At 42.7% G+C, this 27,800-nt stretch overlaps 1 protein-coding gene across 6 annotated transcripts in view; it reads right to left on the reverse strand.

The window, feature by feature from the left end:
- The window catches only part of Tecpr2 (tectonin beta-propeller repeat containing 2), an 89,258-nt gene that overhangs the window by 49,291 nt on the left and 12,167 nt on the right, over positions 1-27,800 (reverse strand). For 4 of the 6 annotated variants that reach the window (XM_055592779.1, XM_055592781.1, XM_055592778.1 and 1 more), the window contains exons 3-5: positions 12,772-12,900; positions 11,991-12,122; positions 5,454-5,611 (exon numbers count right to left, since the gene is read on the reverse strand). In XM_055592779.1, the coding sequence (XP_055448754.1) occupies positions 5,454-5,611; positions 11,991-12,122; positions 12,772-12,900 (419 nt within the window). The remainder of the gene's footprint in view (positions 1-5,453; positions 5,612-11,990; positions 12,123-12,771; positions 12,901-27,800) is intronic. The other 2 variants (XM_055592782.1, XM_055592783.1) reach the window with 1 other exon arrangement.

Genomic DNA, 27,800 nt, shown 5'->3' on the forward strand with positions numbered 1-27,800 from the left:
AATATATGGTTCCTGTTAAGAGCGTTTGTTGTACTTGCAGAGCATCTGGATTGGGCTATTGACAACCCTGTGTTGTTCACAACCACCCATAGCTCCAAGTCCAGGGACTCCAATGCCCTCTCCTGCCATCCATGGGCACCAAGCACACACATGGTACACATACAAATATGCAAGCAAAATACACATCAAATAAAATAAATCTAGCCAGTCATGGTGGTGCACACCTTTAATCCCAGAACTTGGGAGGCAGATCTCTAAGTTTAAGGCCGGGCTGGTCTACAAAACAAGTTCTAGGACTGCCAGGACTATATAGAGAAACCCTGTCTCAAAATTTTTTAAATAAATAATTAAAATAAATAAATCTAACAATTTTTCCCCAAAAAGGGTATGTGCAATAAATGTCAGAAAGCCTAACACTGTGGTTCTCAAACTTCCTAACACTGTGGCCCTTAGATACAGCTCATGTTGTGCTGACCCCCAGCCATAAAATTACTTTTGTTGCTACTTCATAACTGTAATTTTGCTACTGTTAGGAATCATTTTCAGATGGTCTTAGGCGACCCCTATGAAAGGGTCACTCGTCTCCAAAAGGTCCCTGTGCCACAGCTGAGAACAACTGGCCTAGCGGACTGTGCACCATGGACCTATCCTTTGCCTTCAGACCAAGTCAGTAGCTAGACCATGCATGCACTCTGCTCCCAGTGACTCTTCCTGGACAAAACTCAGACCAATGAACTGAATTGTATGTATATAATTCTCATTTTTATTGATATTTCAATCACATATCTATTTTCCCCAACTAATTTAGCACTTTCATTTTAATAAATGGTGCCATTTGTATAATTCTACACTTTTTTAATTGAGGGATTTAAAAAAAAAATCTTAATTATGTGCTTTTGGGTGTGAGCATGTGAGACCAAGTGCCAGCACAGGCCAGAAGGGGGCATAGGATCCCCTGGAACTGGGGTTGGAGGTGTGGTCCTGAGCCATCCAGTGTGGGTGATGAGAAAGGAATTGTCTTAACTTCTGAGGTGCCTCTCCAGCTCTATACATACATATACACATAGTACAAACACATACTTTTTGATAATTTTAAGTAATTTGTCTTTTATACTTAACCAAATGTTTTAAGATTTATCTTTCATAAAAAAAAAAAAAGAATCTATAGTACTTATTCATTTTCACAACTTACTCAATTTTTAACATTATCCCCACCCCCTTTTTGAGCCAAGATCTCATTATATAGCCCAAGGTGGCCTCAAAATTCTACTCTATCTCTCTTTCTATAGCCATGACACCCAGCTTTAACTCTTCATTTATTTATTTATTTATTTATTTATTTATTTATTTATTTACTTACTTACTTATTTATTTATTTATTTATCATTCATTCATTCATTCATTCATTCATTCATTCATTTATTTACTTTCGAGACAGGGTTTTTCTGTGTAGCCCTGGCTGTCCTGGAACTCACTCTGTAGACCAGTTTGGCCTCAAACTCACACAGAGCCACCTGCTTCTTCTGCCTCCAGAGTGCTTGAATTAAAGGCATGGCACCAACAACAACCTGGCTTACACCCGGATTTATAGCATTAAAAAACAAAACAAAACATTTATATTGCTACAAAATGTTTCCTTGGGATACTGAAATGCATTTGGGGAAAGTTCACATAGCTATAAATCCAATGTTTATCCTTAGTTTTTGTGGTATTAGGTATTGAATCCAGAACAAGGCCTTGAACATGGTAGGCAAGCACTCTACTGCTCAGCTACACATGCAGGTTTGTGGTTTTTCTGCTTGTTTATTTGTTTTAGAAATAATATATTCAGGAGCTGGAGAGATGTTTCAGTGGATAAGAGCACTTGTTGGTCTTACAGTGGATCTGGGTTCGATTCCTAGCACCTACATCAATGCAACTTACAACCTATAACCAGTAGAACGTTCTCTTTTATCCTCCTCAGACATCTGTACGCACATTGACAGTCACACACACTTAATTAAAAGTAACTAAACATTTTTCCTCTCTTTCTTTCTCTCCCTAGACAAAGTTCCTCTGTATATCCTTGGCTGGCCTAGAGCTTACAGAGATCCATCTGCCTTTTCCTTCTGAATGCCAGGATTAAAGGTGTACTACAACTAGCTCTAAATTAAACCTTAAAAACAAATAATTTATTCAATCTTATTACTGGAGTGCTGCTGTCATGAAGCCAAGGCTAGCTTAGAAGGCTAGCTTAGTCTATGATGACTGATAAATAGCCCAGGATGACACTGAACTTATGATCTTCCTGACCCCTACCTCCTAAGAGCTGGGATTACAGGTGTACCACTGAGTCTAGGACCTACCAGTCTGGTATTTGAATTATAATTTTGTTTGGTAAAGAACTAAAAATGGAACCCAAGCCTCACACATGCTGGGTAAATCCTTGACCTGTGCTATACCCCAGCCTTTTTCTTAAACTACTTTCTGTTTATTGGTTGGTTTTCTGAGACAGGGTCTCACTATGTGACCCTGGATCGCCCGTAACTCACTGTGTAGACCAGGCCTGCCTCTCCTGGAATTAAAGACACATGCCACCATGCCTGGCCTTCTTAAACTATTTTGAATAATAGTGCCACGCAACATGAGCATTTTTTGCACATTCTTCCTAGCATACGAGCTTGTCAACGTTATTTTGTAGAACTGTTGATTTGCTGCATTCAAGTTTATAGCCAGTGCGCTTACACCAGCCTACCCACCCACCTCCTGCCCCAGCCGCTGCTCCTCAGACTGAATTCTCAGAGGTTCTCATTGTTTTACATCTTTGCCAATGCTCAGATTTCTACCAGTTCAAACTGAAGAGTTTTAGGTAAGCTCTAAACTAAGCCTTGCTGAATCTTGGCACTGGCTTGAATATGCAGTCATTAGCCTTTTGAGATTTCCACGTGCTAATCTTCAGAAAGCATAACTTTCATACCTAAGGACAAGTGGAGACTAAACGAGAAAGCTACATAAAGCTCAAAACCAAGCCTGTGACACTCGGTCTCCTGCCTGGGGAGCAACCTTGTCCCATCCACTTACAGTCCATCTTCTCACTCCTTATCACCCCTACAATGACAGTTATCTGGGGGTGGGAAGCTCCTTTGCATGTAGGTATCCCACTAGATCCCACTGGCACCTTAGTAATTAAATCCCTCTGGATAGGATCCAGGGAGGATATCATATGTTAGATTCAGCTTTACAACAAAGATCATTAGAGTAATCAACTGTTTTGCCCACAGAGTTTTCATAGACAGCTATGTAATAGGACTATATCTGATTCTTGCCTTTAATGGGTTTGCTCTGGAGAGGTCCCTAAACAACAAAGCTCAAAGGAATTCCAGTTAGGCAACCCTGGGTCTCTTCCTCCTGCCTTTCCTGTTAAATAAGCTGTTTGGGGATACAATTTTTAAGTTTGTTTTCTTTCTATTTATGGAACCTCTTAAGTCTCTTGTCACTTCTGTTTTGTTCACCACATGTAACCAGAGCATGTATTTTAACATGCACTCAGTGAACTGGGACCTATAAAACTGTGTGGTACTAGAGGGTGTGAAGATGAAGATGGGCTCTTCACCAGGGCTCAACCTGCAGTACAGCAGGTATCTGTACAGCAGGAGAAACTAGCATCCTGAAGAGGGGTCCTAAGGAGAGCTGGTTTAGAGGGTATTTCTATGTTCAATGGGTTCTGTGAGGGGCTGACAAAAGTCATTTAGCTCGAAAGAACCAGCCCATGGAGCAGCCATTCCCAAACACCTGTTCAATGAAGCATGTGGACAGGCACGGCCTCATCCTTGTAATCACCACCGAAGGCAGCACATGACAGAACGATGAGCTTTCAGACACAAGTTAGAAACACTTGCATTTATCTTGCATTACTCTCTAAGGTTCTATAAATTCACTGTCCTCCTGAGAAAGAGGACACATTCCTTTGTTTCTGGACCTGTCTCTGGCATGGAGTATACTTTTAGTAAAGGCTGCAGAAGACCCTACCACACTACACTCAGGACAGGCATAGAAAGTTTCCAAGCACAAGATAAGGAGGCCAGGCCTTACTGTACAATCCCAAAGTCTTCTAAAAGGCATGTCTAGTAAGACACCAAGAGATGAGCCAGGACTCGGCATCAAGCAGAAAGGAATACCCACAGAGATAAAGTCAGAACTCAGTTCTGCAGAACTAGAATGCATAATTCCAGATTTTCCAGGGACAACAAGAAAATCCCTGATATAAAGATGCCAGGCTACTGATGGCACTAAGGTATTTGGAAGAGAACACAGGGGCCAAAGAGGGGGTAAGTGAGAATCTTCTAATATGAACGAAGGCTGTCAGGCACAGAAGAGAATAAACCCAGTGTTGCTGCCGAACACAGGGCACGGGACAGACCACAAATGCACCAAAAGCTGGCTATGTGTGTCTGACCTCATTCTCCCCTCCCCTGACACTTGTCACCAGTGGCACCACCAGCCCCAGGGAGGCCCTCCATATGCCTGTCAGTCTCCCTATTCTCTAGTCTGCCTCCAATCCTCTCAACATTCAGTAACTCACTGTGATAATGACCCAAACCTGTGTGGGCAACAGTGTCCCTTTACTGAAAGGAGGACACAAGATAGGAGCCTTCTAACTCCCAAGATAGTCAACAGCAGGTTCCCACCATCCACTCAGCTCCAGGCCCTCCTCAGCTAAGGTCCTCCAGTGTCTTGCCTTCTTCCCCTTCATCTCCATATAAAGTGGATGTGGAGGGCTACAAGTTCATTTTTTTGCTGGAGGACAGCGAAGTACTGGACATATATGTACTTTTGCCACATGGCTGGTTTGTGGTAAATCCTCACCCTCTTCTTTGATGTCCTTCCTCCAGCAGGTGATCAAAGGAGAAACTCTTTCAGCCCAGAACCTTCCCCCTCTTAGCCTCTCCTAATTAGCATGTAGTCCTCACACCTGCAGGAACCCTTCTCTGATCCCAGCCTGAGGGAAAGGCTGTCTAAATTTCTATAGCACCCTGTACTGTATTCCATTGCCACTGTCATGACTGACAGTAAGACTGGGCCTGCCTTTTGGTCTCCTTGATGAGAGAGACTGACATCTGCCAAGCTACCCAGGCTTATCTGGCCAGAAACTACCAGTGTGGAGCACATTAGTGGCCAGGGGCACAAAGGAACTGAAGGCTACAGAGAGGAACCATGTCTGCAGTGATATACACTACTGCCCTCTAGGCTCCTGAGACCCAGCCCTGGGGTGCAGTGGCTATGCCCTCAGACCCCCGAATCTCCTCACCTAGAAGACTTCTTCTTCACATCGGACTCTATGAAGTGTCTTTGGTAGACACAAGCTACCCGGAATCTCAGGCTGGTGTAGTGTGGTCACCACATCTGGCTAACAGGAAACCTAGGAGAACTTAAGGTCGAATCCTGAGAGCCTCGTGAATACGCCTAAAGCTTACCTTTTCCTTGGTTGGGATCCAATCTGCTTGACAGCCTTTTCCTCTGTGTAAAAGAGCAGGCTTCTCTGCAAGGTCGACACGAGCAACACTTTCTGGCTGTAATCCAGCTGCACGATGGAGGATGGCTCTTCCAACACAAGGTGTGAGCTGCAGATACCCTGTGAGAGTCAGGTCAATGACGGGTCAGAACTGCCCAGCTTCCCTCACAGTGATTAAGTGGACTTCTAGGTGTATTGGACTCAAAAGTATTCTGTGGTGCCAGGCATGGTGGTGTAACCATAATCTCAGCACTGGGAGATGGAGGCAAGTAGATCAAGAGTTCAAGGTCACATTTGGCCATACAGTGAGTCTGAGGTCAGCCTGAGCTACATGAGACACTGCCTCAACAAAACAAAAACAAAACAAGAATAACAAAAAGTATGCTTTAATTTTTCAAGATTCACTGTTAACCTACTACAATGATATTTGGAAATTTCCTTACTAACAAGAAAATAGTAAATATTAACATTTATCTCATACTATACCAAGTTTGAAAAGAAACATCAAAAACCTATATATTTCTCTAATAATGTCTCAGTAAATAGTTCAAAGAAGAATCCATAAAAACATGCCACGCCACATGCATTGAGTATCATATAACATATAGCAGAGTATGACTGTTTATGAAATCACTGCGACAATGATCTGCTCTCACATTCTCGCTACAAGGAGTCTGAAGCAACCCTGAAGGCATTCTATCCTTTCCACTAGGAAGAGTCACAGAAAACATGTTAGAGAGAAATGAAAAGGCTGGTGGGATGACTCTGCAGATCAAAGGGGCTTGCCACACAAGCCTGACAACCTGAGTTTGATCCCAGGAACCCATTATTGAAGTAGAGAACTGACTCCTGAAAGTTGTCCTCTGACTTTGGCATGTGAGCTTGCATTCTCCTTACACATACACACACACACTACAAATAAAAAATTAAAATGTGTTAAATGTATGATTAATATAAAAAGCTATTTTATATTAATCAGAGAGATTTTAAACAGTGACATTCTAAAAGCATTTTACTGTTAATACAAAACATACTCAAATTAAAAAAACATTTTAATCCAGCTATGGTGGTACAATTGTGAGTTCAAAGCCAGCCTGAGCTATTTATCAAGACCCAGTCTCAAAAAGCCTGTTTCTATGGTCACTCTTCTCCTGGTCCCAGCAGCAGCTGCTCACAGAGGTGAGAGGGAAGATGAGGAGCAGTAACTGCAGCGGTAGTTCTGTCACTCACCTAGGAACAGTGCTGCAGAGCTGAGAATGGGGGCATGGGACTCTAGTCCTCCCACCCAGGAGGCAGAGGTAGGCAGATGGCGACATGTGAAGCCAGTCTGGTCAACATACCATGTTCCAAGACAGCCAGGGCTGCATAGAAAGACTGTCTCAAAACAACAACAACAACAACAAAAAACAAAAATAATAATGCAACATCACTTTCCCTTTGTATGTCTGAGAGGTCAATAGTGAGAACCACTGATAAAATTCATATACACTAAACCCCATTTTTAGGTTTCTGACTTCAACTTTGATATCTCTGTAGTCATATAACTATACCACATTCAAATACTGAGGACCTTCCCCTTTATGTGGAGTCAGTCAGATGTAACTTTCTAGTTTTTAACTAAGCTTATGCTAGGATTACATTATATGGTATTTCAGAAATATGAATATCCCTCTGGTCTTTTTCTTGCAAATCTCATTAAACACTTGTGCCTTTTGAGAGAGATGACTCAGTAGTTATGAGCATGGGCTACTCTTCAGAAGACCTGATTTGGGCCCCAGGACCTACATCATGGCTTACACTATCTCTAACCTCAGTTCCAGTTCACTTCAAGGATATGATGTCCTCTTCTGGCCTCCAACCGGGCACTGCACACAAGTGATGCACTGTCATACATGCAGGAAAAATACTCATGAAATAAAAATAAATATTTTAAAAGAAATAAATAGAATAACTTTTCAGGGTGTTTCTGTAAAGTTTTTCCCCAAAATGTTATTTCCCTTCCACTTCCTAAATAGTAAGGCTTGAACGGCCTTCTCTTGGTTTCTTCAGCAATCTGCTCACAGGGACAGGAGTAGATGACAAGGAGCAACAGCTCCACAGTAGCATCAGGAAAGCAGACTCTAAGACCTTTGATAACCTTGACAAGAGATGTTCCCACAAAGCAGCAGATCTCAGTAGGTTCTACACATACCAGGGTCCCTAAGACTAAGACTCATAGCATATAGCAGGCCAAAACCATTTTCATAGAATACTAAGCTATTGTTAAACGTCCTTTTATCTTAATTTTTTTTTCAATTTTATTTTATGTGTACAGGCATTTTGCTTGATGTATGTGATAACCAAAGAGGTCAGATGAGGGTGTCAGAACCCCTAGAACTGGAGTTACAATGGTTATGAGCTGTCATGTGAGTGCTGGGAATTGAATATAGGTCTTTTGGAAAAGCAGCCTTTGAGCCACTGGTAGACCAGCCTGCCTCCATCTTAGGTTTAAAAGCCATCTTACAGTAAAGACAAACCAGGTTCATTGCTACTTATGATTAAATCTCTTTTGTCTCTCTAGGATTGAGCTATGCCTCACCTGTAAGCTTAACTACAAATGGTTCTATACTGGCAGGAAATGGCAACCTGTTTCAAAAGTTATGATCATCTTACAACCCTATATTTATTTCAAAAGGCTGTTATGACCACCTTGTCATGCTGCTCCTGTAACCCCACCTGCCAAATCCCCCATTTGGAAATGCCCTACCCCTCAGCTATAATAACCCCATTTTGCCTATCTAATGCTGATCTTTAGAATTCTGCCTTTAGGGGGAGACAGCCCATGTACACAAATGAAAAGCTTGCTTTAATTAATGTGGCCATGATGATTTTGGCCAGTGGTCTTCCTCTTCAAATCTCTTGAGATTAGTACCATCTCTCCATCTGCATGCCTTTTCATGACTACTGTTGTTTTGCTAAACGGATGTGTCATATCTGACAAAATGTCTTCTAAATTCTTCTACTGAGAGCCCAGGTACTGGTGTGTATAGAGCCACTTAGAATCTCGTCATGAGCCATGACCACAGTACCAAACTCTACAAAAATCACTGTCCCCCACCATACACTCACACTAAAAATATTAGCTCTGTTGGAGAACATCTTGACACAGAAAAATGGTAATTCCCCCCCTGAAGAAGGATGGTTTGCACTTGATGTGGCCAAACAGGATGCGTACACATAGACCTTCCTCAGAATCAAACAGTGGGTCTCAAGGAAAAGAACCTGGGCCATGCAGGGGTGTAACTGAAACCAGATGCTGTTGTTTTTTTATTATTTTATTTTAATTTTTATGTACATCGGCTTTTTGACTGCATGTATGTCTATGTAAAGGTGTCGGGTCCCCTGGAACAGGACTTAGAGACAGTTGTCAGCCACCATGTGGGTGGTGGGAATTGAACTCGGGTCCTCTAGAATAGTAGTCAGTGCTCTTCACCACTAAGCCAGCTCACCAGCCCCACCAGACTCTGTTTTTACATACCATTTTCCACTTGAAACACTGTAATTTTAGGGAGTAAGGTATTGGAAGACATTTTCTTTATAAATAAGTAAATAAAGAGAGCCTGTTCTTTCAATATTTGTTACTTTTATCTGAAGATGAGAATTTTGAAAACTTGTATCTGTATAAATTAGACAATTTACTCATTTTATATAGTATGGGTGTTTTGTCTGCATGAATGTCTATGCACCAAGTATGTTCCTGATGCCCCAGAAGGCAGAAGAAGTTATCAGATTACATAGAACTAGACAGTTGTGAGCTGCCATGTGGATGCTAGAAACTGAACCCAGGTCCTCTGGAAGAGCATTCTGTGTTGCTCTCAACTGATGAGTCGTCTCTCCAGCCCCAGCCAATATTATATAACATATGGGTCAACATCTGGAAGATCTGCACCTTCTGAGACTCCTACTAAATGACCAACACATGATACTAAAAATCATGCAAGGGTTAAAGACCCACTCAAAGTGTAAGACAAGCTAACAGGCTTTAATGAGGTTAGGAAAAACCCACTAAGGGTTTCAGATACCAATCAGTTTTTCAAGAAAACCACAGACAGTAAAGCAGCTCCCTGAAGCCACAGGGTAGACTATCTCTCTCTAAGTTGTTTGTCAAGCAGTCCTCAGAAGTCTTAGGAACAATATATGCCACTACACTGCTTTTAAAATACTTAATTGTTTTTATTTTATATGTATTAATGTTTTGCCTGCATGAGTGTCTATGTACCACTTGGGTGCCTAGTTCCCAAGGGCAGTGAGCAGGCTAGAGGCCCTGGGACTGAGTTAGACAGTTATGAAGTGCCATATGAGTGCTGCCAGTACTCTTACCTCTGAGTTGGCTGTGGTGGTTTGAATAAGAATGGACCCGATAGGCTCATATAGGTGTGGCCTTGTTGGAGGAGGTGGGTCGGGGAGGCAAGTTTTGAGGTTTCAAAACCCACGCTAGGCCCAGTCTCTCTCTCTCTCTCTCTCTCTCTCTCTCTCTCTCTCTCTCCCTTCCTCCTGCCTGCAGATCAGAATATTAAAGCTCTTAGCCACTGTTCCAGTGCTATGGCTGTCTATTCCCCGCCATGATGATAATAGACTACTCTCGGAAACTCTAAGCAAGCCCCCAAAGAAATGCTTTCTTTGATAAGAGTTGCACTGGTCATGGTGTCTCTTCAGAGCAACAGAACAGTGACTAAAACAACATCTCTCCAAGCCCTGCTAGTGCTTTTGGTTGCCCACTAAAACAAAAAGGATGAGAACCTATTGCTGGGGCTGGAGAGATGGCTCAGCAGTGAAGAGCACTGGCTGCTCTTCAGAGAACTGCCTATAACTTCAGTTCCAGGGGATCTCACATACTCACACAGACACACATGCAGTCAAAACACCAATGCACATAAAAATACAAATAAATAGATTATTTAAAAAAAGAAAGAACCCACTGCTGCCAGGAGGTGGTGGCGTACACATTTGATCCCAGTGGAGGTAGAAGCAGGTAGATCTCAGTGAGTTTGAGGCCAGCCTAAAGAGTGAGTTCTAAAGAGTGAGTTCGAGGATAGCCAGGGCTATGACATAGAAAACTCCCCATCTTGAAAAATCAAAAACCAACCCCCCCCCCAAACAAACAAACTATGGCTGAAGACACACACTTAGGCTGCAGGGCATAGAAAAACAAGCTTACCCCTTGCCACCTGGCTTACTTAGATGTGGGTCCTGTGTGCTATACTATTACTTTGTCAGGCAAAACGTGTCACTAGTGTAATAGTGGTGTGATTGTTATGGACATAACCAAACAGTTTTTGCTGAGGTATGAGGCACATGCCACAGGAGAAAATTCATGCCTGCCACTATAAATTTGGTCAAAAGCCCATAGCTAGAGAGGTCATAGGTACTAGGTGGGGAAGCTACTATTGTTGTTTGCTAAATGGACATGTTGTGGCCGGCAGATTGTCTTCTAAATATTTATGTTTATGCCCAGTGCTTCTTTCAGCTTTAGTCAGAGAAGCTTCTTTTTGCAGTGGGTAGAAGTTAACTGCAAAAAATGAAAACTGGCCTTAGTGCTGAGAATTAAGTGACTATTAAATGCAAAGCCCTAAAAAGGACATCTCTATTATCCCCTTCAAGGCTAGGAAGCATCTCAAAAGAGAGGGCAGGAAGGATGGAAGAGCCCCCAAACTGGGAGGAGTGTTCAGAAATACTATTTTCTGGGAACGATACAGTTGTGAACTCATAGTAGCTTTGACTACCTACACAAGGCCAACATACGATTAGGCCCGTCAATATTCCAAAGTGAATAAGGGAGGGACTCACAAGGCCCTATCTCCCCATAAGGAACTACTGACAGCTCAACGGTTACATTGTGAGAGAGAGAGAAATTTTCTGAAAATGTCTCAGTAGTGGTGTAGCTATTGGTAAGTTGCCCATGATCTTGTAAATAACCCTTCACATTCATGTTCATGTAAGCAACACTAATTATGCTCATTATGTCACACACATACTGGATGTGGTCACTGACATGACTGGAAAATGTTTTGCATCCTTCCTGATAATGTTTCAAGGGATCAGGAAGGGTCATAGCTCTTTCCTAAGCAGCAGCCATGAGAACAGCAAGCATGTTTGAGAAGCTGAACTCAACACCTCACACAGCATATATGTATTCAGACAGCATGTGGTAACCCAGAAACTTGTACAATTTGTTCCTTTGCTTGTTTTGAGATAGACTTTTACTGCGTAACTCTTGGCACCTTCTATACAGTCCAGGCTGGCCTTAAACTCTTGAAGATCCTCCTGCTTAAGCCTCCAAGTGCTGGAATTATGGGGCACCATCATGCCTGACTGATTATGTATAATCTTTACTGTTGGTTCTGCAGGCCAACTCTTTAGTCACAGCAGCAGAGAGCACAAGAGATTGAAATGTAGGCAAGACTGCAGTGCACTGCAGATCAAAGAAAGCAATGGCCAACATCTCTGAACATCACCTCACCTGGTCTAGATCTAGAGAGGAGTAGACGATCTTCCCCTTGTCATCTCCGGAGAACAGTTTCATCCCATTAGGGCTCCACGCCAGAGCGGTAATGCTGGTTTTGTGGACACCAGTGACATCAAATCTCCGAAGCTATGGACAATAGATCACAAGGGAAGGAGAGCTGCTGTAACTGCAGTTATCTGAATGTCATATCTACTTTGAGAGGAGCTGGTTTTCCACAGAACTGTGCACAAGGTTCTCTTTGTCTACCCACATTTGAAACTCATAGATGGGCCAACAAGATGGCTTACTGGATAACAGCACTTGCTGCCAAACCCAGAATTGTCCTGGGACCAAGATGATAAGAAGGAGAAGACTGACTCTCCCAAGCTGTCCTCCAACCTCTACCTATGAGCTGTGCTACACACACACACACACACACACACACACAGAAAGAACACAAAAGGGCATTAAATAAAAATTAAGAGCACTGATTTGCGCTTTATTCCAAATGTTCCAAGCATGACAAAGATGTTGCAGCACAATGTCAGGCTGAATATATGCTTTCTAGGCAAATGAGAACCCCCCACCCCCACCCCCACTTTATTTTTTTGAGACAGGATTATACTATGTAGAAGACCAGGCTGGCCTTGAACTCACAGAGATCCTCCTACCTCTGCCTCCTAAGTGCTGGGATCAAAGGCATGTACCACCACACCCAGCTCTCAGGATGTCTCATTTTAAAAACTGATGAGGAACTAACCAAGAAGAGAAGCAATGCTAGAACCTGAGCACTCACCTGCTTGTTCCTTCCTGGCAATGAAGACACAAGTTGGAAAACTGCAACCCTCCCGGAGGCAGTGCCTGCTGCCACAAGGTCATCAAAGCAGCTTAGCAGCTTCACCACAGTGATAGACTCTGTCTTCCCCTAAATGAAGACACATCACAAAGAAATAATTTGTGAGCTGAGCAGTGGTGGCACAGCCTTTAATCCCAGCACTGGGAAGGCAGAGGCAGGCAAATCTCTGTGAATTCAAGGCCAACCTGGTCTACAGAGTGAGCTCCAGGACTACAGTTGGGGCTACACCGAGAAACCCTGTCTTGAAAAAACAAAACAACAACAACAACAACAAAAAAAAAGTGACACTTAAAATGGAAAAACAAAAAGCACCTGTAAAGCAGGAACCATGTAAGTAGGTTCCTGAGCTGCAGCACAGAAGCTCCTGACTGGAAATGTGTCAGAAAGACAAATCTTTCAAAGATTCTGCCTCTTTAAAATTATTATTATAATAGTAACATATACAGAGCCCAAAATTAGCATTTTGTGTACATTTCAATACACAGTATACCCGTCATGTCTAGCCATCCATCATCCTCCATTTCTAGAGTCATTTTCATCTTGTAAATGGAAACTTTATACCACCAAACAATAAGCCCCTTCGCCTGCCAAACCCCTCCCACCCAGCTCCTGGCACCTTCATTCGACTTAGCCCTCCATGAGCCCAAAGACCTCATTGTTTGTTTGTCTTTTTCTGATTGTCACATGTTACCTAACATAGTGTCCATTAAGATCATGAAGCACGCTGTGACAGCCATCAGAATTTCCTTCATTTCATTCCTCTACCATAGCCATATGCAGTTTTCTTACTCATTACTCTTGTGTTTTGTTGTCACGGATAGTCTTATTTTTGAGACCTAGGATGACCTTAAACAAACTGCGCATCCTCCTGCTTCAGCTTCCCACATGCTGAGATCATTGCACATTTGCCACATGCCTAGCTTTATTCACTCCTGTTTTAATAAACTATTAAAGTCGTCACAGAAAGCTAAGAGTTTCCCTAGAGCATTTTCACACATACTTATCACTTTACCATCTTTTTTTTGTTCTCTCCCCTCCTCTCCTTCCTCCCAGATACCCTTCTTGGCACTTTTAAGCCACTGGTATTCCATTACCCTGTCTGCCTGCCTGTGTTTGTTTTGTTTTAAGGCATGATTTCACTAGCTGTAAGGCAGTAGTCCTAGCTGACCTGAAATTCACTATGTGGATCATGCTAGCCTCAAACTCAAAGAGATCCACCTCCCCCCATACCCAGCTATCGTGATGAGTTCCATATTCACTCATTTTTTAAATAAAGATTTGTTTCTCACTTTAGTCACTGTAAATAATGCTATGAAGAATGTACAACTATCTCTTTCAAGACAGGTGTGACAGTGCGTGTCTATAATTCTGTAATTCACAGCATGAACTTACTTATTTGTAATTTTTTATATGAGACAATCACATGCCTGAGTGGCAGCTGAGCTAATCAGCCTTATCTGAACCACTAGAATGCACTGCTCAGGCTAGGCCACCCAATATGCCACCATGAGCAGGGAGCGGCGTCAGCTCTCCTCTCGTGGCCTTGGGGCCAGCTCACCTCCCCCATGCCTCCAGAGCCAGCTCCACTGTGCTTCCCAGTCAAGGTGTGAGGGACCACTCTCCCAAGTGCTGCAAGCCTATGAAGGACTAGGCCAGCTCTCCCGCTCTCACACTCTCATGACCGGCTCACCTGTACCTTCGTCATCAGGGCCAGGCACACTGTGTTGCCTGGAAGAGGTTCACAGCCCACTCTCCTGAGTGCTACGGCCAGTAAGGGGGCAGGGCCAGCTCTCCCACCTACTGTAGATAGCCTTATCCCCACACCCATGACACCTCATGCCAGACAAATGGCAGGGCCAGCTGACCTAGTCTCTCACCCTCAGAGGTTGGCTCCCCTGCACCCCCTCCAGCAGGGCCAGTTTTACTGTGCTGCCCAGATGAGGTACAGGGCCTCCAAAGTGTTGCAGCCAGTGAAGGACAGGGCTCGCTCACTGCTCTCAGGACCTCAGGGCCAGTTCTCCCAACTGCTGCAGGTGGAGAAGGGGAAAGCAGGAGATGGCATCATCCCTATACCCATGCCACCTCACAGCAGATGAGTGGCAGGGCCAGCTCTCCTGTGCTCTCACACTAGGGGTTGGCTCACCTGTGCCCCCTCGACCATGACTGGCCCTGCCGCACTGCCCAGTGGAGGTGCAGAGCCCTCACTCCCAAGCTCATGGCCCTGTGGGCAGCTTTCCTGACCACTGAGTGGTGGAGTCGGCTCTCCCACACTCACCCAGACCCTGCCACCAGGGGTAGCTTCCTAGGCTGCCTGGCCAAGGCGCAGAGCCTGTTCTCTGCAGAGATGGGGCCAGTGCTCCAGAGCACTGCATATAGCGAGAAGAGGTGCCAGTTATGCACAACTGGGGGACATCCATGTGGTCCCTTGCAGCTGCCTTGAACACACAGAGATCCTCCTGCCTCTGCCTCCTGAGTGCTGGAAGTAATGTGCACCACCATTGCCTGGCTTGCTTGGTCATTAATTTACCTTACTAGTCTTTTGTTTGTATATTATGGTTTTCAATTTTATGTTTTTGTGGTGTGTAAGGGTCTCTGTGTATATTCTTTTTTTGTACTTTTCTTTTTTTTATTTTGTTTTATTCTGGTTTTTTAAATTTTATTTTATTTGTCTGTTTTCTAAAGAGAGAGGAAGAAAGTGTGGAGTTGGATGAGTAGGAAAGTGAGAAGAATTTGGGAGGACATGAGAAAGGAGAAATTGTAATCAGAATATACTGTATGAAAAAATATATTTTAAAAAAATAAAGATTTCTTTTACTTTTAAATTTTATGTATATGTTTGGTGTGTATGCGCATGTGAATACAGGAAACTTTGAAGGCCAGAAGAAGGTTTGGATGCCCTGAAGCTGGACTTACAGGTGGTTATGAGCTACCTTGTGTCGTGCTGAGAACCAGACACAAGTCCTCTGCAAGAGCAGTGCACACTTTTAAATGCTGAGCCCATTCTTTAAAGACCCTGGAAGTCACATCAGCTTTTCACAGGGCAAGGGGTGAGACGTGGGTATCTTCTATTGTGCTAAGGACTAAAACTGACCAAAACCTACACATTTTACCATCAAGCTAACTCTAGAAGTCACAAGCTAATAGGCTTGAGTTCCAAATCAGTTTCATTACACACGTTCTGCACCAGCAACTTCCAGCAAGGAGAGAGCAGGTCTGGTGGTTTCCTACCACTCCACCACCTTCCCAAAAACCTCCCTTTCCATGTTAAATGCTTGTTTTATTTTGCTTTGTTTTTGTTTTGTTGTTGTTGTTTTGACACAGGGTTTTTCTGTGTAACTGCTTTGGTTGTCCTAGAATCCCCTTTGTAGACCACCTGCCTCTGCCTCCCAAGTCCTGGGATTAAAGGCATGCACCAGCACCACCATGCCTGGCCCATTCTAAATTCTTTTTTTTCCCCCCTTCAAATATATATATATATGTACGTGTGTGTGTGTGTGTATTCACTTTATATCCTGATTGCAGCCCCTTCTAAATTCATTTTCAAAATAACAAGATTTAAAGAACTCATTTCTAATGAAAGAAATGCTAATTAATCATGAATAAACTGAGCTCTTACTTCGAGAGAACGAAAGGCCAGGAGTAGTAGTGCACATTAATCCCAGCACTTGGAGACAAAAGCAAAGGGCAAACTGTGAGTTTGAGGCCAGCCTAATCTACATGTTGAGTTCCAGGACAGCCAGGACTATACAGAGAGACCATGTCTCAAAAACCCAAGGGAGTGAGAATATGACAAAGTTGTTCTGACAAATTATCATTATTTCTCAAATAATAATAATATAGAAAGAAAAGTCTGAAGTCAGAAGAGTACAACCCAGAGTCAAGACCAACTTGATTCTCAGTGTGGACAAGCACAGAGCCACTGAGAGGTGATGCTTGTCTTGTATCAACCAGGTTTGTCCAGTTAATTAAACACTATATCAAAAAAGGATTTACAAACTGATTCCTGGCATGTTTGGTGTTTAGATCAATAATACTATTAACTATCACTGACTCAAGTTTCGTGTGAGTTTATTAAAATCATGGCATAGCAGGAAGTATTCATGCTTGAAGTTTCCTCTTCTGATAAACCCTTTTAATTTCTGACAGTAATTTCTACAGCAATCAGCCTGCCAATATGTAAGAATACCCTGCATATCCTAGGCACCAAGTGAACCTATAGTTAACCAAAGTAGGCCATAGTCCTGGCCCTCCTGTAGATTAGCTATGAGACATGCACATGAAAAAAGCTGCCTACAGCAACTGGGGGTGGTACCAACGGCTCACTTTCATATGGCACTTCATAGTTTTCGGGTATTTTCATGGGCTATAAATAAATCCAATGCCAGATGGTGATACAGGTTAACACATCCGGATCTTAAGCAATAAGAAACAGAGGGATCCTTTGAAGATTCTTGATCTTGCTAGTGTTACCAGTCAGGTCTTTCTTGACTCTGGCTAGAAGCAGAAGCCAGGAACAAGGAAGTGGGGCTAGGCAGGAAGACCAGCTTGAGTCTGCTGCAATAGTTCAGGCCAAAGTTAGTAAAAGCCAAGTCTAGCAAACCATCAATGAAATGGGTCCCCAAAGCAGTAAAGCCACAATGAAGGCAAACTCCACCGAGAACTTGTTGGGACAGGAAAGGCAATATAACAGACAGCAGCTATTTGTTTGTTTGTTTTTCAAGACATGGTCTCTCTGTGTAGCCCTGGCTGTCCTGAAACTCACTCTGTAGACCAGGCTGGCCTCAAACTCAGAGATCTGCCTATTTGCCTCCCAAGAGCTAGGATTAAAGGCATGAGACACTGTGGTTGCCACCACCACACTTCTTTTTTTCTTTTCTTCTCTTTCTTTTTAAGGCAACATCTCTATATGTAGTCCTGGCTAGCCTAGAACTCATGTTGGCCAGGCTGACCACGAACTCATAAGAGCTCTGCCTGCCTCTACCTCCTGAGCGTTGGTTTTAAAGGCATGAACCAGTACCATGCATGGAGATAACCTAGAACCCCTGCACAGATGTAGCCCATGGCAGTTCAGTGTCCAAGTGGGTTACATAATGGGAACAGGGACTACTTCTGACATGAACTGATTGGCCTGCTTTTTGATCACCTCCCCCTGAGGGGGGAGCAGCCTTACCAGGCCACAGAGGAAGACAATGCAGCCACTCCTGATGAGACCTAACAGACTAGGATCAGAAGGAAGCAAAAGAAACCCTCTCCCACCAGTGGACTTGGGGAGGGGAGTGTGTGGAAAAAGGGAAGAAGAGAGGGATTGGGAGGGGAGGAGGGGGGACTGGAGGGAGGATACAAAGTAATAAAGTGTAATAATAAAAAAGGCATGAGCCATCATGCCCAGCTTCAGCGACTTTCTTTACTGTGTGTTTTCCTGTGTCAGGCAACTTGCTAAGCACTGTATCCGCATTACTGAATCTACAATCTACCTATGAAGGGAGATAGATGCTTTAGCTATCTTTGTGTTATAAGTGAGGGGCTAAGGAAGTTAGAATCAAGTCAGGGTCCACATGCAGGTATGACAGTCTTTAGGACTAGCTCCACCTCAGCTCTGGGCCTTCTCTGAATGAATTCAAAGATCTTGCTGATAGTTTGCCAGGTGTGTGAAGAGGACAAATATGTATAAGCTTAAATTAATATTATTTAATTATTAATAAATGCCACAGTTTCTTTTCTTTTTCTTTTTTCTTTTTTTTTTTAAGACAGGTTGCTCTGTATAGCCTTTGCTGTCCTTTGGCAAGAAACAAAACCTCCTGAAACAGAAATATAGTTATCAAAAGTGTTAACGAAGCCTGGCAAGAATGTTCGAATTGGTAACTCCAGTACTCAGGAGGCTGATCCAGGACTGCAGTTAGTTCAAAGCCAGCCTGAACAACAGAGTGAGACCTTGTCTCAAAAACAAAGATTTCATTTGAAAGGTGTCTGGACTGGTTTTCTGGACTTACAACAAAGCATTAGGCTGGCACCACCCACCTTCTCAGGTACCGTGGCAGGCTGCCTTTCCTTTATACATGGACAAAACCACATCAGGAGAAAGTGCTCTTTGTGAGCTGGCTCATGAGAACTGTGAGGTTGGACAAAGCTTTCATTATGAGTTTCATGTGATGAGCCAAAGCTTAACAAACTTCAGCAGAACCTGCTGGCATATCAAATGCCTAGTAAATGTAAAATATTCTGAAATAGTTAAGAAGGCCACATAAGATATGAATTCTTAAGAATTGCTTCTTTTTCCTTCTATGCTAACAAAGAACAACTGTTAGAGTTTTCACACACTTTTTAGTGAACTGGAGGTACAAAGGCTTCTGCTACCTCTGACAACTTCCTTAACTCTCTACCACAAAATGTAGTAAGGTGTGATACCTGGGGTGAAGGAGGGAACATAGGCTTGACAGAGAAGAGGCTATACACAACAGGAGGAGGCAAATGACTCAGGAAGGGAGACAGCCAGCCAGCATCAGCCTAGCTGTCAAGTGACAGGAAACAATCCCCTATCTGCTGGGGGCTAAACTCAGTGACTCTTGCAAGCCAGGCAAGCGCTCCACCACCAAGCTACTCCCCCAAACCTAATACTAAAATGCTGATAAAACCACGTGAAGTGAAGCAGGACCCAGTTCCCTTTCCCTTCTACGCTCATACCCAATGGCTGCAGGCATTCACTGGAGAACATCCTGTAGTAGATCTTGCCCAGCACGGACCCCACACAATCCAAAAGCCAACATGATGTCTGATAGGATTTAGAGTATTTTGGGTTTTGGATTTTTAGACTGAGGACACTCAAAGAGTAAGGTCTAGACAAATAGTCCAAAATCCAAAACCTTGAAAAGTGGAACCAGACTGAGCGCTGTGGCACACAACTCCCAGCACTCGAGGGAGGCACAAGCAGGTGGATCTCTGAGTTTAAGGCCAGCCTGGTCTACAAAGCAAGTCTAGAACAGCAAGTCTACACTGAGAAACCCTGTCTTGACAAACCAATAAAAAAAGGAAGAAAGGAAGGAAAGAGAAAAAGAAAAGAAAGAGAGAGAGAGGAAGAAAAGAAAAGAAAGAAAGAAAGAAAAAGAGAGAGAGAGAGAAAGAAAAAGGTGTGTGAGTGGAGAGATGGCTCAGAGGTTAAGAGCACTGTCTGCTCTTCAGAGGTCCTGAGTTCAATTCCCAGCAACCACATGGTGGCCACAACCATCTATACGGGGGTCTGATGCCCTCTTTTGGCGTGCAGGTGTACATGTCAGAGCACCCATATCTATAAAATGAATTTTAAAGAAATCAGTCCTTCAATAAATAATAAAAAGTGGAATCAATTTTGGTCTCAAATATTTCAGACAAGTGACCCCAGCCCTAATCTGTACAGTGACTCCAGTGCGCACATACATTACAGTTGTCCCACCACTTGGCTCTATGCGGTGATCTGTGCATCGGCCCTCGTTTGTGCTAATGCCACTCTGACTTAGTTACTGAAGTCTCATGAATTTGTCTCCCAGGAGATCGTTGTCTCCCATCTGGCTCTTTTGCACCAATGTACAATTTAGTCATTATAGTTTCATCTCCTTTAAAATCAACTTGTTAATTTCCATGAAAAACAAATATGGGGCTGGGCCGTGGTGATGTACACCACTTTAATCCCAGCACTCGGGAGGCAGAGGCAGATGGATCTCTGTAAATTCAATCTACAGATCAAGTTCCAGGACAGCCAGGGCTACACAGAGAAACCCTGTCTCAAAACAAAATAAGACAAAAGAAAATCAAACCAAACAAAAAAGAAATAAAGAATTAAAAAAAAAAGTCAACGCTGGGCACAGTGGTATATGCCTTTAACTCCAGCACTTGGGGAGGTAGAGGCAGGCAGCTATCTGGACACCTGGTTCACAAAGCAAGTCCAGGACAGCCAAAGCTACAAAGCAGAGAAACCCTGTCTCAGGGAAAAGGAAAAAAAGGAAAAAAAAAAAAAAAAAAAAAAAGAAAGAAAGAACAAAACCAAAATCAAACTGTAAAAAAAAAAAGGAGAAGAAGAATAACAAAACAAATGTATGGAGGGAGGTCAGGGCTGAGGATGTGGCTCAAGTGGTAGAGCGCTTACTTGGCACACATGGAGAACTAGGTTTGCTCCCCAGCAGCACATAAGCCAGGTACAGCGGCATGTAGCTGTGATCCCAGCACTTGGCAGGTACAGGAGGATCAGAAGTTAAGATACCCTTGACTGCACACTAAATCTACTTAAGACCCTCTCTGAAAAAGAAAAATAAGTTTCATATGGGCACTCATACATAAATTTCGGACTAAACTGAACTAGGGGAATGGAGAGATGTCTCAGAGGTTAAGAACACTAGATGCTCTTCCAGAAAACCTGGGTTCATTTCTCAGCACCCACAAGGCAGCTCACAACCATCTGTAACTCCAGTTCAAGGGAATCCAATATGAGAATGAACCAAGACAGATAAACCAGGCTGGCTCGGACCTTGCCCACAGTAGCTTTAAACACATCAATCTTCCTGTTTCAGACAGGAAACTAAAGGCAAGAGCCACCATTTTCAACTAATATGTATTTCTTACTATTAAAATTATTTTAAAATTAAATACCTAGCCATCAATGAATTGAAGCATCCATGGTAAGGACACATGGGAGTTTCAATACTACCAACATATCAAAGAACAGACACCATAGGCAGGGGCTATCACCACATCCAGGGACTACATCCACAGAGAAAGGCAAGAGAAGACATTAGACAAGCACACCATTAGCTGCATGGAGAGACAAACTTTTCCATCATTCTAGAAACAAAATCAGATTAAAGTCAATGAAACATTGATCCCTTTCTGAACCCTGGCTCTTCCAGTTAAAAGCCATGATGGTCATGTGCAGGCGCAGGCCCTTACCAATCCCTCTGCTAGAATGGGCCACTATAGGAAGAACAGCAGAGTGTGCTGGGCATGCTCATCAAATCTTTGTTAAGTGTCGTGTTCTCAGCAACATGTTCCCTCAACTTCCTACTAACTGCTACCACCTTTCTTGGCACCTGTTAACTCTTGTCTGCTTTATTCTGCTTTGTTGCTTGATTTATCTGTTTTTCACATAGATGCTAGGGACCAAACTCAGATCCTCATGCTTTTCAGCAAATACTTTACCAACGTCCCAGTCCCCAAATCTAACTTTTTGCTTTGTTTTGTTTTTTTGACACAGGGTTTCTCTGTGTAGACTTGGCTGTCCTGGACTCCTTTTGTAGACCAGGCTGGCCTGGAACTCAGAGATCCACATGCCTCTGCCTCCCAGAGTGCTGGGATTACAGGCGTGTGCCACCACGCCAGTTTCTTGTTTTTGTTTTTGAAGTCGAAGTTCTGATACTGCCCACAGTGTTCTCTACACAGCCCTAGGACCCAACATGAGAGAGAATACTGACTCCAAAGATACCTGTTGACTGAATTTACTGGGAAAACAAATATGGAGATATTGTGGAACTGAGAGCTAGGAAATGTCCCTTGGGTATCACTCTATGCTTCTGCCTGAAGGCAAGTTGATGAAATTGCAAAAAGCTTAAGACTAAGCAAAGAGACATCATATACTTAGGGTCAAATCAGACAGTTAGAAACTCTGGTCTGTCCTCATCTGTTTGGTCAGTGCTTATACATATCCTAGCCATGTATCCAACAAATTTATAACATATTTGTACTTGTTATTAGCATCTTGTAACATTTTCTTCATGCTTTTTGGTAGTAAGTAGGAAAAAAAATTCTTGTGTTTCCATTTTCTCCCCCCCACTCAACTGGGGGGGGATGCAGAAGGGCTGGATACCAAAGGCACTAATATCAAAAGCACACACTAGCTATATTCACCATCTTAAAGGTCTGCTTCCTTCTTTAAGAACATAATTTCATTTTACAAGACAAGCATGAAGACCTGAGTTTAAGTCCCTAGCACCCACATTAAAAAATGCAAGTATGTTTGTCTGTATGTCCCTGTAACCCCAGCATTGGGGGGCTGAGGCAGATGGAACCTGGGACTTCAATGGTCAGTGAGCCTAGGCAGATTGGCAAGTGTCTGGCTCAGTAAGAGACCAGTACAGCAACAGAGCAAGAGAGACAGGAAGATGACTGACTGATGGTCTCTTATGGCCTCTGTCTATGTGTTCTTTATCTGACCTAGGTGATTACCGGGGGGGGGGGGGGGGTATGCATCAAGTTGTATACTTTGTGTAAGTTATATTTAAATGAAAAAGCAAAACGTGCAGTCCAACTTAAACTTGTGGAGGCACATTTTATGACTCATAATCTTGGTGAATGTCCCAAATGTATTTGTAAACAATGTATATCCAGTTAGAATGGTGCTATTTCCCTAATTCAAGCACTTGAAGGCAGAGGCAGGCTGACTTCTGTGAGCTCAAGGCCAGCCTGGTCTACATAGTTGAGTTCTAGACTAGCCAAGACTGCAGAGTGAGATTCCGTTGTTTGTTTTGCTGTGTATTCAGCTCTACAGATGTCAATTAGGTGAAGCTGGCTGACAATGAGTGCTTAGTTCTTCTATAGTCTCATTTTTCTAGCTCCTACTTTTATTACTGAGAGACTCAAGGTCTCTTGTAAATACTGACTTGTTCTGTTTCTTCCTTCATATATGGTGAAGCTGTGATTAGGGACAGACACACTTAAGACTCCTATCTTCTTTGCCAATCAACTATGTTATCATTTTGTAACATCTCCTTTTACCCCAGTTATCTCTTTGCTTAGAAGACAATCTTGATATTAACACATTTATTCTTTCTACTGATTAGCACTTACATGATGTATCTTCACTCGGTTTTTCTTGCTGAAACAAGGTCTCACATACATCAGGCAAGCCTGAAACTTGCTATGTAGTCAAAGCTGGCCTTGAATTCTGATCCTGATACTTCCACCTCTCATGTGCTGAAATTAGAGGCATGTGCCACCACCACAGTGTCCAGATTCCACCTTTTCTCTATCATTCCACCTTTTCTCTATCATTTTTTTTTTTAAACCATGGTCTTGAGGGCTGGAGAGACGGCTCAGGGGTTAAGAGCACTGGCTTCTCTTCCAGAGGACCTGAGTTCAATTCCCAGCACCCACTATGGCAGCTAACAACTGTAACTCCAGTTCTAGAGGATCTGATAACCTCACACAGACACATACAGGCAAAACACCAATGCACATTAAAAAAAAATAATAATAATGAATTTAAAAAAATTCAGGGTCTTGCTATATCAAACCCTGGCTGAACTGGAACTCATATCTGCTTCGATTGTCCTCTGTCTTAGGGTTTCTACTGTTGTAATTAAGCATCATGACCTTGGGAAGAAAAGGATTTATTTCAGCTCACATATCCCTATTACAGTCCATCATGGAAGAAAGTCAGGGTAGGTAAACAAGGCAGGAACCTGGAGACAGGACTGATGCAGAAGCCATGGAAGATCACTGCTTACTGGCTTGTTCCTCATGATGACTTAATCAGTCCACTTTCTTTTTTGTTTTTAGGATTTATTTATTATTTATATAGCCTTCTGCCTATATGTGTGTCTGCATCCCAGAAGAGGACAGCAGATCTTATTACAGATGGTTATGAGCCACCGTGTGGTTGCTGGGAATTGAACTCAGGACCCTTGAAAGAACAGCCAGTGCTCATAACCTCTGAGCCATGTCTCCAGCCCTCAGTCCACTTTCTTATTGTACCTAGGACTACTACCCAATAGGTGGCACTGCCACAGTGAACTGGGACCATCACCAATCAAAAAATGTACCACAAGCTTACCCACAGGCCAATCTAATAAGTGCATTTGCTCAGCTGAGGCTCCTTCTTTCAGAATGACTCTAGCTTATATGAAGTTGACATGAAACTAGCCAGCACACTCTTTAACTTATTTTCTAAGACAAGATCTCCAGCTGAACCTGGAGCTCACCTTTTCAGCTGCACTGGCTGGCAAGCCTCCAGGATCCCTTTATCTCTGCCCCACAATGCTGGAGTTAGAGGCTTTCTTCTCTCATGTGTGTACTGCTGTGGACCAATTCAGATCCTCCCACTTATTCAGTAAATATTCTACCGACTAAGCTATATCTCCTGACCTATCTTTTTACTTTAACTTTCTTGCATCATTACATTTTAATTAAATGTAAGACAAATCCTTTTTGTTTGTATAAAATGGTATGTATGTGTTGCGTGTGCTGTATGTACCTGTTAGTATAAATGTGTGCTCGTGGATATGCATATGCATTTGTGTGTGTGCATGCATTCAAAGGTTCAGAGACCTTGGACCTTGGGTCTTTCCTCAGTTGCTTTAAAAAAAAGTTTTGGTTGGTGCCCTCTTCTGGTGTGTAGGCATACATGCAGGCAGAACACTGTATATACATAATAAATAAATCTTTTTTTTTTAAAGTTTTGGGGATGGAGAGATGGCTCAGAAGTTAAAAACATTGGCTGCTCTTCCAGGGGTCCTGAGTTCAATTCCCAACAACCTCATGGTGGTTCACAACCATCTATAATGAGATCTGGTGCCCTCTTGTGGCATGCAGGTGTACATGCAGACAGAACATTGTATATGTAATAAATATACCTTTAAATTAAAAAAAAAGGTTTGCATTTACTTATTTATTGTGTGTGTGTGTGTGTGTGTGTGTGTGCGTATGAGCACATCCCATGGTACACACATGGAGGTCCAAGGACAACTTGTGGAAACTAGATCTCTCCTTCTACTACGCAAGTTCCAAGTAGCAAGTGCCTTTACCTGATTACCTGATGAGCCATTTTGACAGCTCAACATCTTTGTTTTCAGCAAGGTTTCTCACTAAAGTGAACCTCATCAATTTGGGTAGCTGCTAGCCAATAGGCTTCAGGAATCACACACACACACACACACACACACACACACACACACACTGAGGTAACAGACACATGCTTTTGCACCTGGCTTTCATCATCTGACAATTTATGTCTTTTACATATGTTTGAATCATTTGTACTTAATGTAACTACTGGTATATGTAGATTTTTTTAAACTGTTGCTCAAGAGGTTACAGTACATACATATTTCTCTGTGTGTGTGCGCATGTAAAAGAGAGAACATATATGCACTGGGAACCAAACCCAGGATCTTATACATGTTAAGCATGTGCTCTATACCACTGAGCTGTATCTCTAACGCATATACTTTCAGAGTTCACCTCTGTATATAGACTCTATGAACCTTAGCCCATAGAGCATCCTACTCATGTTATAACATCTTCCATATGAACATCTACACACACTGAAAACTCAACAGGTATGCTTCCTGCTTTCAACTGTCAAGTATAAATTAAAGGGGACAAATAATAAGTTTTATTCCTCTAAGAATTTCCTATAACTTTTCATTCATTCCTGATGCTGTGTTCTCTCTGTGTGAAGAATTTCCTTAAACAATAACTTCAGAGCAGATATTGACAATCACTGTTCTGTTCTCCTTCATCTAAGAATGCTTAGTTTTTCACGCCTCTTTTTCCCCCTCCTCTTCTATCTATCTCTCTATCTCTCTATTTATTTTAGACAAGATCTTGCTGGGTAACCCCGGCTGGCCTGGAACTTGCTATGTAGACCTAGTTGGCCTCAAATTTATAATCCTCCTACCTCAGCCTCCTCAAGTGCTAGTATCACAGGCTTTTAACCACCTGGATTTAACTTGGGGTTTTTTTGTTTTGTTTTGTTTGTTTTTTGAGAGAGAGTTTCACTTTGTAGCTCAGATTAAAAAACTCACAGCAATCTGCCTGTCTAGGTTCTCAAGCGCTGGTATCCCAGTTGTGAGCCATGATGCCCAGCTCCACCTGACTTGTAATAGGCACTTTGAAGGCTGGGCAGTCCTTGGAAGTTTTGTTTGAGAGAGGTCTTAGCCAAGCATGGTGGCACATGCCTGTAATCCCAGCACTCCGGGAGGCAGGGGCAGGCAGATCTTTTTGAGTTCAAGGCCAGCCTGGTCTACAAATCAAGGACAGCCAAGGCTACACACACACACACACACACACACACACACACACACACACACACACAAAAAAAAAAAAAAAAAAAACCCTATCTTGAAAAAAAATAAAAGAGAAAGAGAGGTCTCGCTGTGTTTGGTCTTGAACTTAAAGACTCAAGTGATCCTGTTACCATATTCTCTCAAGTATCGGAGACAACAAGTGTGTGCTACCATCCCCAGCTGGTAGTTCTTTCAGAATATGTGGTACTGTCTTCTGCAGTCATTCAAACCACCATCCCTACAGGTAATAGGTTACCATTTTTCTAGTTATCTTAGAGTTCTTCTGTTTTGTTTGTTTGTTCTGTTTGAGACAGGGTCTCTCTACATAGGCCTGGCTGTCCTGGACCTCACTATGTAGACCAGGCTGGCCTCGAGTTCAGAGATTCGCCTGCTTCTGCCTTACCTGTGCTGCTATTATAGGCATGTACCATCACACCCAGCCTAAGAGTTTTTCTTATCCTTACCAGTTTGGTTCCTAGATCTCTGACAATAACTCCTTCAATTTATCTAGGGTTCATTTTTCATTCATAAGTCTTCCTTGTTAAGTGTGTGAAGATGTGAGAAATTTTTGATATATTAAATTTATAATTACAGTTTAAAGAATAATTATAATGATCTTCAATGTTTTAAGAACTTGAGCTGTCAAATCTGTGAAATATAAATAAAATAAAATAAAATAAAATAAAATAAAATAAAATAAAATAGTAATAGGAGATGGGCATGGTGGTGCTTGCCAACAATCCCAGCACTGAAGAGGTTGATTTAGGAGGGTCACAGGTTGAGGACAGTTTAAGCTACAGCATGAATTCCAGTCCAGGCTGGGCTACATCAAGATGGTATCTTGAACTGCTTAACTGCCTACCTACTTACCTACATATCTAAAAACAAGAATAGCAATTTTTAAGCTATTTAATGTATATGTGTATACGTGTTTTCCTACATGTA

The sequence above is a fragment of the Psammomys obesus genome, unplaced genomic scaffold (assembly GCF_907164565.1).
Source record: "Psammomys obesus unplaced genomic scaffold, mPsaObe1.curated_primary_1811, whole genome shotgun sequence".
NCBI lineage: Eukaryota > Metazoa > Chordata > Mammalia > Rodentia > Muridae > Psammomys > Psammomys obesus.